This window comes from Sorex fumeus, unplaced genomic scaffold, assembly GCF_029834395.1.
Source record: "Sorex fumeus unplaced genomic scaffold, SorFum_2.1 ptg000024l, whole genome shotgun sequence".
Lineage (NCBI taxonomy): Eukaryota > Metazoa > Chordata > Mammalia > Eulipotyphla > Soricidae > Sorex > Sorex fumeus.
The window spans coordinates 53,813,951-53,828,605 of record NW_026606081.1 but is presented as its reverse complement, the minus strand read 5'-3'; the positions used below and the strand labels follow the sequence as shown (position 1 = coordinate 53,828,605).

Genomic DNA, 14,655 nt, shown 5'->3' with positions numbered 1-14,655 from the left:
CTCTCTCTTAAATTTTCCTAAATCTTGAAGAACCCTACAGCACCTGTTTAAAATTGTGTGTCTTGGATAAGTGGCTGGATAAATGCTCTCGTTTTAAAATGAGTCCATGGTTTACATGTACAAGCCAGCTCTGTGCTCATACACTTCTATCCTGAACCAGAGGAAGCAAAACTGGGAGGCACTGATGTGCAGAGCAGGCCCTCCCTTTCACTTCAGCTGAGAGAAAGGGGCCACTGCACAGGGGCCACTGGGCTCTGGCCCAGCAGGGCCTGAGGGGCAGGATCCGGGCGACAGCAAAGTGAAAAAGAAGACGTTCCTCCAGGGGATGCAAGAGAGCCCTCTGAGTGCAGGAAGCAAAGGGGGGGGGATTCACTTACACACACTCACACTCTCACACACTCACATGCTTCACATATTCACACACATGCTCACACACTCTCACACATGCTCACACACATGCCTCACATATTCACACACTAACACTCTCACATTCACATGCTTCACAAATTCACACTCTCACACTCACACATACTCATATGTTTCACATATTCACACAGACACACTCACTCATGCTCACACACATTCACATGCTTCACATCTTCACACACTCACATATTCACACATACTCTCACATACACTCACATGCTCACATATTCACACACTCTCTCATACGTAGACTCATGCACACTCACACATGCACATACTCATACATGCTCACACATCTCACATATTCACACACACCCTCACATATTCACAAAACTCACACTCACACACTCACATAAGCTCATACTCACACACTCAAACACATTTTCACACACATTCACATACTTGATACACTCACAGACTCATACACTCACTTACACATACTCTTACACACTATCACACATTCTCACACACAATCACACAAACTCTCACACTTACATTCTCATATACATTCACACACACTTATACATGCTCTCTCACACACACTCAGTCTCAAACACACAAATCACACGCTCTCATACAGACTGACACTCACACACACTCTCTCATACATACTCACACATACTCATTCACACACATTCTCACACACAGACTCTCAAACACACTAATTTAAACACTCACTCTCTCTCTCTCTCTCACACACACACACACCTTCACATCCACTCAAACACATCCACTAACTCTCTCTCTCTCTCTCTCTCTCTCTCTCTCTCTCACATACATACACACATACACACACACACGTCAGAACCCCTAACACTAATGTCTCAGCAGCCACCAAGCTGAGAAAAGATGTCTAGTCCTCAGAGGCCAGAAAGAAGGCATCTCCACAGCCTGACACAGCCTCTCTTGTAAGACTGGGGGATTCAGTTGTAGATCCTGGAATAGAACACGAGTGTGAAGATCCCCAGGACAGACAGCGCACGACTCCTATGCCTAGGCCCAGAGCTGCAGTGGGGCAGGAACAGGTCATGGATGAGAAGCTCTGCATGGGCAGGTCTGGGCTGGCATGGTTCTGAGGGGGGTTGGTGTCAGGGAGTCTTGATAGGAACACTGCAGGAAAACCCACCAGCCCTGGAAGGGAACTGGGAGGTGGAGAGAGTCATTCTCAGATGAGCAGGGCGCCCTGGACCCCAGGGAGTCTCCGCACAGGTCACACAATGGGTGGGGGTGTGGTTGGGGCCAGACACCACCTCCAACCAGGTGCTTCACGGTCATGACCAGCTAGAGGTCGGCTGCTTTGAATTCACCTATTCCTTTTGGCTTTGGGGCCACACTTGGCAATGCTCAGGGCTTCCTCTTGGCTCTATGCCCGGAGATCACAGCTGTCAGGGCTCAGAGACCCTGTGAGGGACTTGAAATTGAATCCAAGTCAGCTGCATGCAAGACAATTGCCCTACCCATTGCACTTCCTTTCGGGGGCTTATGATACACTATGGACACGGAGAATATCCGAAGTAAGTGTCCGGCATATCAGGCCAATGTGAGAACAGTTTGACGCCTGTAGCAAACTCAGAACTCACCCCAGCTCAGCTCCTATGAGTCAACAGACCACTGAGTGAGCCAAGGTCCGTCTGACACCAACTGCGACTCTGCACTCTTACACCTGACCTCTAGTTTTGACAGTAAGAACATACAAGGTACACATGAATGCAAGAGGATGTCGCTGTATACGCAGAGACAAGGCAGGTGTCAGAACCACACCTGGCCATGCTCATATATGCTTAGTCTCATTTGTCTGAATAGGAGACTAGAATCAGGAATATTAAGCTGATTATGAGACTGACACTATGCTCAAAGATCTAGTGGAAAGAGAGCATCCGTGAAGATATGGAATAACTTAGTGAGACAAGAATTAAGAGAAAGAATCAAAGGAAAATTCCCGGGGGACAATCTAACACTGTCAGAGATGAAGCACTCTCCAGTGCAATAACTGATATGGCAGAGGAAAGAACCAAAACCATTAAAGAAAGTTAATATCACGGTACAAACATAAAAAGAGAAGAGTGAATCAAAATAGAGCTGTGCAATAGTAACTGTGAAAAGGCATCTAATGGTTTAATAGGAAAAGAAATGGGATCCCAGAGCTAGTGGAAAAGGAGAAAGGAAAGAAGGAACATCTGGAACAATAATGAACAAGAATTTTTCATGAATTATGAAAGACCAGAATTAACAGATCCATGAGCATCAAAGAAACACACATACAAATACATCGCAGCTGACTTGGTAAGATGACGAACAAAATTTCTGAGTAAATCAGCCAGAGAAAAGGGCAAAAAGCCAGACATAAAAGACACAGCTGACTTCTCATCACGAACTATAACAAAAAAACTAACAGTGGGATGGGATTTCAACCAGCCTTTTCCAGCCACACAGACACCTTACACCACTTGTAGGCCACTGTTATCTCAGTAAAAAGTATCAAGAACTCCAAATTGAAGAGGGAAGTGATGACTTTTCCTCAGAGAAGCAATTTTGGGAGACTTCATTTTTCTCCCAAAGGACAAGAAATAGTCAAGGAAATTAGTTTTCAAAACAGGAAAGAATTTAGACAGAGACTTGGATTTCTCCAATAAATAAAGAGCCCCAGAGATGGTAAGATGAGGGCGAGCATACAGGACAGTTTTATTTTTAACCACTCAAAAAAAGATCATTGTCTCAAACCCCGAACAGTTAAAATGGTGGGCACTGAGGCTTATTTAAGGTGAGACACAAATAAGAATCATAATTGCGGCCAGGACGAGAGGAGAAAGGCAGGAGCATATCATGGAGTTGTTCCACTGCACTCAGAGGGGAGCAGTCTCATCTCAAGGTGAGCTACATCCAAGATTCATATTTTAAATGTTAGGGAGGTCATTAAAATTTTATTGTTTGAACTAATAAGTCTGTAGTGGAGATGAACAGGAGCAATAAAAAAAAAGATCCAATTAAACCAAAAGCTGGTGGGAAAAGGTGGAAATCACAAGCTATAAATAGGCCACATAGAAACACTCTCATACCATCTTCCAAGCAAGCCCCACACACGCTTGTGCCTTGACACATGTGTGTGATATAAACAACATGCAGTTGTCAACGAGAGCCCAGCATCGGCTCTGTCGTGCGCGTGTTTCCAGAGGAAGGAGCGCAGCCTTCACCCCTTTAGCCTGCGTGCTTGCAGGATCTCCAGAGTTTCATCCTAAGAAGTTGAGGGCCAGCAAGACTCTCGAGTTACACACTAAGATGGGGGCCAGCAAGACTCCCAAAGTTGCACGCTAAGATGGGGTCCAGCGAGACCCTCAAGTTACATGCTAAGATGAGGACCAGCAAGATGCACTTCAGCGTCCCCAGGGGTCCCCAGGTGCCACCTGAGCTTAGGTGGCAGGAGTTGATCCTGAGCACACATGCACCATTGTCTTTCAGCCCCACTGGTCTCACGAACCCTTTGTCACTTGTACCTTGGGGTGAAAGGGGGTATTTGAGAACCACCCGGGGCTTGGGGGAGCGATGTGCTGTGGTGATTCTCAGGGCACTGCCTGCATTTTCCTGAGAGAAAAGGGCAACTCTTCTGTGGAGCTGAGGAGGACCAGACCTCTGTCCAAGTCCTCCTGTCCTTCAGAGCTGGAGCCCTGTAACCCGGCTTGCTGGGCACCATATGGCTCAGTTCAGATGCTCCATGAGATTCCTGCAGGAACAGACCTGGGAGAGCTGCAGACATCCCCTGCTCTGTTCCTGCTCCAAGACGGGTAGCACCACAGGGTAGGTTGTTCTGAGCAAAATGAGACTGAAGCTGTGAGGAACAGGTCAGGCCCTGCCTCGTGACTCCTGTATGATGCACTCTTCAGTGGAGAACCAGGACTTTAGATGTGCAGACTGGGGTTGTTCAGTTTTGATAGATGCAAAACAGCTCAAGTATCAGATTCTTGCTCCTGGCCACCTACTTGGCCTGCTGTCTGCTGTTGCTCTTTTTTTTTTTTTTCTTTATGGGTCACACACAGCGATGCACAGGAGTTACTCCTGGCTCATGCACTCAGGAATTGCTCTTGGAGGTGCTCAGGGGACCCTATGGGATGCTGGGAATCGATCTCGGGCTGGCCACGTGCAAGGCAAATACCCTACCCGCTGTGCTATCACTCCAGCCCCTTTGCTATTGATCTTAACCTGGCAAATTCCACAAACACTCAGACTATCATCCACCTCTGAAACCGAGGCACAAAGAATTAGGTAGGGCCACGACTATGACAGTACACAGGAGTGGAGGAAAGGATAAGAGATAGAAATATGATGCAAAGGCCAATCGATTAGAAAGGAATCATCAAGACCACCAATTACTGAGTAAGCTTGGTTCCTCAGAGAGCATGTCAGGCTCTCTCTTGGGAATGTTCTCACTGGCAGGACCTCAGGGTAAGTGGTCCATCATAACTTGTCAAAGCTGAAGTTCATGTGAACACGTAAATAACTGTGCCCAATAATAACTGGAGACTAATTATTTCACAAGCACCTCTTTGGGTTAGAAGCGAATGAGAAGGCATAAAGGACAAGATAACTGAGGAAAAGAGATAAGAGCACCCATCCATTCCCACACTGCTAAAAATATTAGAGAATTTATTATCACCATCATAAATAAGCTTTATGGTTTCTTGTCTACAGATGTTCACGAAATGCATCCAAGCAGCAGATTTTTTCCAGACATGGCCCACATAAATAACATCCACGATACCATTTTACACTGTCACTGAAGAAGCCCTATTCAAATAAATTGGAATAAACATGCATACAAATGCCTGTAATAAGTAAGGAAATTTAACCAGAATGTGAAACAGCTCTGGGGTTTGCGTCTGCTCCAGAATATTTATCATCAGCTGGAATTCTGGCCTTTCAGAAAAGTATGCATGCATTTATATCCCTGCAAACTGTTTATCTCAATTCAAAGGATCACTTATTAAAGCTTATCCTTGTATTTGCTTATCTGCAACTGCTTATTAAAGGAGATGAATATCAACATTAAGCATTTTTTTTTAGTGCTTGAAAACATGTCCTAAAATAAACTTCTCTCTCATTGGAAATTCTTATTTTGCTTTCACAAGGTTTACCTGCATAATCACAGCCGGTAGAAGACTTAAAAATTGACCTTTGTCATTCATTCATCAGCCCATTAACTTGGCTTCTCATCCATTTGTAAAAGGTTAGTCTCCTCCTCGATCCCTTCTCCCAATTAAAACGAGGCGGTGAGCTGTGCTCATCCTCACAGCATGGGACCAAGAAGGGGAGACACGTGCTCTTCCATCGGAAGGCACATGTGTTTTGGGAGGCTAACACAGACATTCGCTACCACTCATGAGACTAATGCTGTCCCCAGCGGCCACTTTAGGCATGTTTGAACGCAGCCCACAAAGCCAGCAGGCGCCGAGCCCCCTCCTGGAGCTAAGGTCTGAGTTCCCTCTTCACTTGTCTTTTTACTAAATAGAGTTAACAAAGATTCCGTGTGGCCCAACTTCAGGCGACTTCCAGACACAGTTTTAGAACACCATGATTCCTCCGCATAATGAGGGGAGCCCGTGGGTGGACACAGCCCACCTGTCCTTACTTTTGTATTCCAGGTGAAAGCCCGCAGCCGCCACGCTGATGTCCGACTGGAAGTGCAGGTAGAGCTGGTTGGAGGTGCTGTTGAGCAGAGCAGGCACTGTGGTCCCTGCGGGAGAGAAGGCAGGCTCAGCCCCCGCACATGCACTGCGCCTGCTCTCACGAAGGGCTCGAGGGATGCTTGTGGGGGTCTCTGTCCCCTATTCCACCCGAGCGTTAGCTCCCATCCTGACCTCCGCTCCTCTTCAAGTGCCTCTTCCAAGCACAGGTAACTCTCCTGATCACACTACCATAGAACAGTTTTCCTCCACGCTTTCCTTAAAGACATCACGGGATTTACACATCGCTTCCTATGAGACATGCAATCATTGTCATTATTAACCTTTTTTCTTCCGTGACTAGGTTGAGGAGGCAGAGCTGGGAGGTGGTCGGGCTGTGCTCGCTGACCCAAAGCTGTCCTTGGATGACGGCTTGGGAGATTGGGCACTCTGGGCACTGGGACACACTCCCTTACACGAAGTGCCCTGGCCTGGAGCCACACGCCCAGCCACACATGGAGCCCAGGACATGGGCACAGGGAGGCTCTGCTGGGACTGAGGGGACAATGCTTCTCAGCAACCAGCAACAAATCTCTGGCAGACACGGACACAAGGGGAGGATTATGGGCTGGTCCTGGGCCTGGGGCTGAGGGGCTGCCAGGGAGAAGCACCAGAAAACATGCTGACAGCAGTGCATTTGCACCTGAGACGGAACACAAGGGGATCCTCCTGGGCAGACATGGTAGACACTAGGGCCCTCGCCCCATGTCCCACTGTGGGCTCCACAGCACCATCCACAGGAAAGGACCCTGTGTCCGTGGCACCCAGCAAAGCCAGGCAAGGCAGGACCTGTGTCCTTAGCACCCGGCAAAGCAGTCTCTTGGATGGAGATGCCAAAAAGAGTCTCCGTCTGTCCTGCCAGACCTTTCCACGAGCCACAGAGCATCAACTCTTGCCTGCCCAGGAGAGTGTCCCTGTTCTCGGCCAATGCCACCTGTTGGCACCCTGGCCTGTCTGCTTTGTTTGTACTGTCGCCATCTCTCATCTCTCAGGTCCCACTCCCAGGGCCCACCTGCGCCCGCCAGCAACAAGCTGGCATGCACAATTTCTGAGTTGCCTGTTTCCAGAAGAGAGTCCCACCGGCTTACAATACGAGTCCCTCACACCAGGGTGAGCCGCACAGACATGAAAAGCGAAGCCCTGACATGACCAGCTGCCAGGCCTTCTCCAGAAATGTGAGTCTGCAGCAACTACTTTCCTTGGCTGTTCCCATTCCATGGCATGAAGTGAGTTTAGCAGCTTCTCTATCGACACTCTGAAGTGACAGTGCTTTTTCAAAAAGTATAAGACTACTGATTGTTTTAGAGCAGTTTTCTGGCTGAAAATTCTTTTCATTTGTTCCAGAGCAATCATTTTCCTTTATAATAAGTCCTTTCTAAGTTAATTAGTAAGTTGCAAATATGGAACACAAAATACCCCTCTCTCTCTGGATATTATAGCATTTTATCATCCCACCTCTAATTTATATATATGATTTGTTCAAACGTATTTTATTCAAATTGTGAGCAAATTGTAGACACAATGTCAATCTCTTGTGAAATTCTAATGTGTATTTCTTAGAATATCTCTCGAAAGAACTGAGTGTTGAAGGTACTTAAAGGGACAAACATGACAACCTCTCAGTACCTGTATTGAAAACGATAAGACCCAAGAGGAGGGAGGGAGGGAGGGAGGGAGGAAGGGAAGGAGGGAGGGATGGAGGGAGTGAGAGAGAGAGGGAGGGAGGAAGGGAGAGAGGAAGGAAGAGGAAGGGAGGGAGAGGGATAAGGAAAGTGCTGCCACAGACGCAGGCTTGGAGAGGGGGCCTGGAGGGAAACTGGGGACACTGGTGGTGGGAAATGTGCACTGGTGAAGGAACATGTGACTGAAATTGGGTCATACACAACTTTGTAACAATTTATCTCATTGTGATTCAATTTAAAAAATGAGGAAAAAAAGTTTCTAGGGGCTGGGAGATAGTAGAGGGTGAAGGAGTTTTCCTTGCTTCAGTCAACTCTGGTTTGAGCCCAGCAGCACCTGACCTGCGGGGCATCACCAGGTGTGTCCTGGGCACCCTGGAACACCATCACCGGGGCGGGGCCCAAGGGAGACGGTGTTCTGGGACTCCCTGGTGAACCTCGGCCTGGCTGGTGGGCAGTCACCATGCAATACACGTATGATGATCGGTACACAGTGCACATGTATGATCCATACACAACGCACATGGATGACTATCAGTGCACAATGCACACACATGATGATCAGAACTCAATGCTCACGTATGAAGTTCAACACACGTGATCAGCACACAACGCACATGCATGGTCAGCACACAATGCACACACATGATAACCAGTACACAATGAGCATGCATGATCAGTCCCTAATGCACATGTATGATGATCAGCATAGGATGCACATGTGTGGTCATCAGCACACATGTACTCACATGATGATCAGTACACATTACACAGGTATGATGATCAGTGTCCAGTGCACCATGTAATTTCATGACAGTCCGTGTTGTGACTGGTACACAATATACATGTATGGTGATTCCCATGCAAAGCACGTGCATTGTGGCCAGTGCATTCCTTCATGTGTATGAAGATCAGTACAAATGCGCTGGCATGATGACTATTAGGCAATGCACATGCCTGATAAAAACACGCTGCACACATACAGAGGTCAGCCTCTGATGAACATGTGTGACTCAGCATCCAGTGCCCCCAGTAACAATCAGTGCCCGACACACAAAAGCTGCAAACAATCATGGTCCAATGCCACCCTCTTCTGAGGTGGCAGCTTTGCCTGATTTAGGAGAATCGGTTCCCACCCATGTCGCCTGCTAGTGAGAATGTATGTGATGACGTCAGCAGGGGTTTGAAGATTTCTGGTTCACACTATTTCATTATGCAAATTTCCCCACCAGAACCTTGGATCAACACGTGTCCAAGAAGCTTTGGATCTTTTAAGGGAGAAGAGCATTTATTATGATATTTAGAAACCCAGATGTGGGTTTACTATGATATTTAGAAACGCAGCCCAGACGGTGAGCTACGAAACAGAATCACACACATAATCATGAACATGCACACACAAGTGCACGCGCACACACACACACACACACACATACACACACATACATACACATGTCTGCAAATGTTCACGTAGAATGGCAAGTGCATGCCAGCATCTTGAATCCAAACCCAGCACTGCCAGACCCTCCTCTAGAGACTCAGCAACACTGAGGAGGTGGGGGGAGCCAGAGATTTCACCAGTGGCTCAGAGAACCAGGGGACTCAGGACTCTGGGGTCTGTGCCCACCCCAGGATTCCACAGTAGAACTGCCCAACAATGTCACTGGTGCCAAGGCCCCCTCCAGCCTCACCCCAAATCTCCAATAAAGAGGAGACCAATTCTTCCTTTGCTATTTTTTCAGGAAGTTGCTTTGCTGCTTCTGTCGCTCTGCCCACTGTACCCCCAAGCACCGACCTTCTTAAGCCCCAGATGTCCACCTCGGGGGTGGGAGGGAGAGTCTGCCCAGCCTCCCACTGTGTGTTCACAGCCCAAGAGGAAGCAGGAAGTCAGGCTGAGAGGTTGAGAGGGTGCAGGCCCCCCCATAGATGAAGAGCGGAGGGTGCCTGTCCAACGCCCACCCCTCCCCCTGCACGTCTGGTGTGCTGGGAGACAGGGCAGGGCACCGGGGATGAACACAGACCCCCAGAAAGGGCCTGCGTGTAGATGCACGCGGCTGTGAGATGTGCTGTGGAGGGAGCAGCTGTGCCTGCCCGCATCTCTCCCAGCCTGAAGCTCTACTCAGTGCTACTCATGGCCCCGCTGTCTGCACACATGTCTGCAGTGTGTGTCGGTGGTATCCCCCCGCCCGGTCTTAGGAAAGGCCTGTGCGTGGCTGTGTTTGCCGACTGCCAGCTTGGGTCTCTGACAAAGGCGAGATGAGAGGGGAGGTTCTAGCATCCCCAGTGGGGCTCGGTTTTGCCACCACTTTAAGGAAGGAAGCTTCTGAGAGAGCACTGGAGGTGTGCCGAGTTCCTTCCAGAGCCCTCCGCCAGCACCTGAACGCTGATGGCAGAGCTGGCGCGGAGGACATGGGGTTCACACTGAGCACTCAGGGGGATCGGCATGGGTGGGCCATCAGACACTCAGGCACCAGAGGTGGGAGCAGCACAGGGAAAGGGATTCCTGTGACAGGCAGTGGGCCGTAGCTGCCCTGGTCTCCGGCGGATTGGGGCTGTGCCCTTCTCTCTTGGCTCCCCGAGACCAGCTGCAAGACCCCGAAGTCTCTCAGAGGCACGGGGTCCCCCAGAGCAGCACAAGGCAGAGGTGGGGCGCAGAGGGAAAAGCCCCTCCCCCCTTGGAGGTCAGACAGACCCGGAAGCAGGCTCAGGCCAGAGGGGAACGATGCGTGATCTAGTGTGAGTGTTTGGGGCAGACGGAAACGCTGGACAATCTGGAACGTCACATCCGTGAGTAAGGACAACAGAATCCAGGTCCTTGTTAGCCCGGCACTGAGGCCAGTGGCCAAGGCTGGAATATGCTCACAAGGGAAGGCGAGGGAAGAGCGTGAGAGCGGGAGTGAGTGGTGGTACCGGACCATCGTGGAGCACGTGGCACGGCTAGAAACCAGGGACTCTGGTGTCCCTACACTGGATGCCATTCTTGGCTGGCTGCCTGTCACAAGGCAGGGCTAACAGATCAGGCCCAGAGCTTCCCACGCTGCGTCAGCCTGGACAGAGGCTCCCACACACAGGCACCGTGCCTCGGTGTCACTCTCACCTGAGAAACTCCCCAGCCGCGGGGAGGACAGGCCTCCCCCGTCGTAGATCTCCAGAGAGTCCCAGTTCTGCTCCGTGGCAAAGCTGATCACTTGGATCTAGCAGGCGAGAACGAGAGTTACTATTTGTTTGGGGTTTAAAGGATTTGGATGAATCAGGAGGGGTTTCCATGACACTGACTACAGCTCTGTAAAGAAACCGCAATACCGGAGGGAAACCCTGGCAAAGACAGCCATAGTCTACAAATGTAGCCTACGGGGATTTGGATAGATGTGGGGGGGAGGGTATGATTACCTTCCTCCCGAATCACAGAGACATGATTAGAAGCACTTTGCAGGGATGGAAGAGAAGACACAGGGATGATGGACATTTGAAAATGACGAGTATAAAAATGAAAAAGAGAAGAAAGCTAAAAAGAAAGAAAAGTTGGGAAGGAAGGAAGAAAGGGAGTGAGGGAGAGAATGAATGGGAGGGATGGAAAGGAGAGAAGGAAGAAAGGAAAAATGGAAGGAAGGAAGGAAGGAAGGAAGGAAGGAAGGAAGGTAGGAAGGAAGGATATGAAGGAGGGAGGGAGGAAGAAAGGAAGGGAGGGAAGGAAGGAGGGAGGGAAGAAAGGGAGGGAGGGAAGATGGAGGGAGGGAAGGAGGAGGGAAAGAGAGGAAAGGAAGAAACAGAGGGAAAGAAGGAAGGAGGAAGGGAGGGAGGGAGGAGGGGAGGATGGGGAAAGAATTTCCTGGACCCCCAGCACACTTGCCTGAATTCCTGATCCCTCAGTGACTATGATTTTCCAGACACAGTTTAGGTTGTTCCCGTAGGGCTCTGGGTACCCAGGGGAGAGGATGGTTCCCCGCCTCTGCGTGAAGTTGCCGCTGCAGGGAACTAGGAAGCAAAGTCAAAATCAATTGACTAAACTGCAGAGGGACCCCACGACCACCACACACACAGCTGTGCATCCACTCTGCTCTGTGTCAGGCGTTAAGAGAAATATCACTGGAGCGGGGCACTTGCAATGTCCTTCCAGCTGAGGTAAAATGGAGCCTGTTCTCTGTCACATCAGCAACGCCAAGGGTCTTGGCGTTGAGTCCTTTCCAGCTACCAAGCTGGGCTCTGCACCTGACAGCCATTCTCAGCAAGTTCTCCAAGAGGACTCTCGACCCACACAGGAGGTGGTAGGAGCCGTCCGGATGACTTATCCATTAAAATCTAAGGAATTTGGCAGATTTTTCTCATCAATATGCAGACATGCAACTAGGGATGATACGAATGGGGTTTATGAGCAAAGCCAGAAAGAAGAGACCCTTCCAAGCCAAAGGAGCTCGGGAGCTAATCACAGCAGTGGTGCGAGGCTCTCAACGAAGCAGGTGTGAGACCCCTCGCAGCCCATCAGCATTCAGGCTGCAGGGATGCCCTCATTTCAAACCTGCACCCACGTGCGTTTATGTGGAATGAAAGGACATCCACCAGGAACAGTGAATCTGCATGATAATGACCGGCCCCAGATGGAACGGTGTCCTCAGCCCCTGGCTCCAGGGCTGCTGGCTCACTTATCAGGCGCTGGTGGGGACAGGCACTACCTGCGGGTTAATGGGGTGTCCGCGCTGGGGACAGCGGTTTGAGGGGTTGGCTGCAGCTCTGTGATCAGTGGGGAAATCATTGCTTCTGACACAGCATCAGGAGGACAGACACAGACTCACCCACGCAGCTGGGCACCGTGTCGTTCCACTGGGCCAGGGCATTGGGCACTGCCCGGCAGCGGATGGCTGTGGAGCCTTGCAGCAGGTATCCCGGGTTACACTCGAACCGGACGATGGACCCCGCGGAGAACTCCAGCCCGATTCTCCGGCCGTACCTGGGCTCGGGCACCGAGCTGCATTGGGTGTCACTGGTGCGGGGGACAGCTGTGGACAGAACACAGGACATGGGACATGGGAGTCTGGTTGTGGGTAGAACACAGGACATGGGACATGGGTGTCTAGCTGTGGGCAGAACATAGGACATGGGACATGGGAGTTTGGCCATGGGCGGAACATGGGACATGGAACATGGGTATTTGGCCCTGGGACATGTGTGACTGGCTGTGAGAAGAACACAGGACATGGAACATGTGTGTTTGGCTGTGGGCAGAACACAGGACACAGGACATGGGAGTCTGGCTGTGGGCAGAACATGGGACACGAGACATGGGTGTCTGGCTGTGGGCTGTGGGCAGAATACGGGATACGGGACATGGGTATCCATCTGTGGACATAAAACAGGACATGGGACACGGAACACAGGTGTCTAGCTGTGGACAGAAAACAGGGCTTAGGCACCTGACTATGGTTAGGACATGGGCGTTCAACTGGACAGGGCATGGATGTCCAGTTGTGGACACAGGAAATAGGAGACTGACCCTGTTTGAACAGGCTGTGAGCTGTGAGGGCTCCTGTCTACCCATCCAGGAACATGCAGGCTGCAGGGCCACCGGGCACTGCAGAGGGGCTGAGACCACGTGGCTCAGGCCTTCAGAGAGTGGAAAAACCTGAGCAACTCCCGAGGGACTGAGTCCTGGTGGCCACAGGGGGTGCCTGTATCCACACGGCTACTGTGGGGACAGGCCAGCGACAGCCTCTGCCCCAGCCCATGTAGGGTAACTGGCGATGGAGAAACAGACCCGGACCCCATGGACACTAGCGTCAAAGGGCATGGTGGGGTTTCGCCGGGACATTCCCACACATTCCCACATCTGTGTGGGAAATCCAGAGCTGACTGTCAATGAGTAACACTCGGGCCCAGCTGGCAAGCTGGCAGGACCTGTGCAGGCACAGGTCCGGTTTTGGCCACTAGGGTGTCGGCTGGTCCCCTGCCAACTTCACCAATCCCCCCCTCCCCCACCAGCACCACCACCACACACACACACACACACATGTGCCACAGCCTCGGGCCTGGGGAGCTCACAACTGAGAGGCCCCACCCCAAGCTGTCTCCACTGCGGGGGGCTTGCATCTGCTGTGGCTTCCAGGGGTCTCCCTCTCCAGGAGGGGGGAAATCACCCTGAGCCGTCCTGTGGACCCTGAAGTCAGTTCCTGGGGAAGGGGTGCTGTGTGACTCGGGACAGGAGCTTGGGGCTGGCCACCCACCTGGGCTGGCCACCCACCTGGGGAGGTGCCAAGAAGCGGCCTGTGGGCCTGTGGGGTGTGGGTGGCAGGTGTGTGGCTGCTCCTCCCCGTGCTGTGGCCACCTCCTGGTCTCTGCCCCAGGTTCGTGGCCGTGGGGAGGAAGCCGCCAGGAGGCAGTGTCCCTGCATCAGGACCAAACACCCCTTGGGCACAGGGCACTGGCTGTCGTGAGGGCAGCAGGCAGCGTCCACTCTGGCCATGCCTGGCTGACCCAGACGCTCCAGCCCTTTCTCCACAATCTGACAGTGGTGCTGGCAACCTGACAGTGGCTTTGCTGCTGTTGGATCAGCCAGGGAGGATAAGGACAGGGATGGATGGCTTCACAGGAGGGCCCCTGGGCTCCCCTGAGGCTTCATCAGAGGAGGGAGGTTCCCTGGAGAGCTTCTCCTGAGGGGTCAGTTGGCCTAAGTAGACACCCGCGAAGTTTCACACTGCTGAGACACTCCACGTCCAGCCAGTCCAGGTTCGGGAGGAGGAGAAACCCACCCTGGGGAGCAGCTGGAACTCTAGAACATTCCAGAGACAACTGGGACTCTAGAACATTCTAGAGAGCAGAGGCTGGTGTTGGGAAGTTCACAGCAT

At 51.1% G+C, this 14,655-nt stretch overlaps 1 protein-coding gene across 1 annotated transcript in view; it reads right to left on the bottom strand.

Moving 5' to 3' along the window:
- CSMD1 (CUB and Sushi multiple domains 1) overlaps positions 1 to 14,655 on the bottom strand; it is a 968,167-nt gene that overhangs the window by 80,810 nt on the left and 872,702 nt on the right. Inside the window, exons 34-37 of the mRNA XM_056113926.1 lie at positions 12,610 to 12,813; positions 11,670 to 11,794; positions 10,917 to 11,013; positions 6,047 to 6,151 (exon numbers count right to left, since the gene is read on the bottom strand). Of these exons, the coding sequence (XP_055969901.1) occupies positions 6,047 to 6,151; positions 10,917 to 11,013; positions 11,670 to 11,794; positions 12,610 to 12,813 (531 nt within the window). The remainder of the gene's footprint in view (positions 1 to 6,046; positions 6,152 to 10,916; positions 11,014 to 11,669; positions 11,795 to 12,609; positions 12,814 to 14,655) is intronic.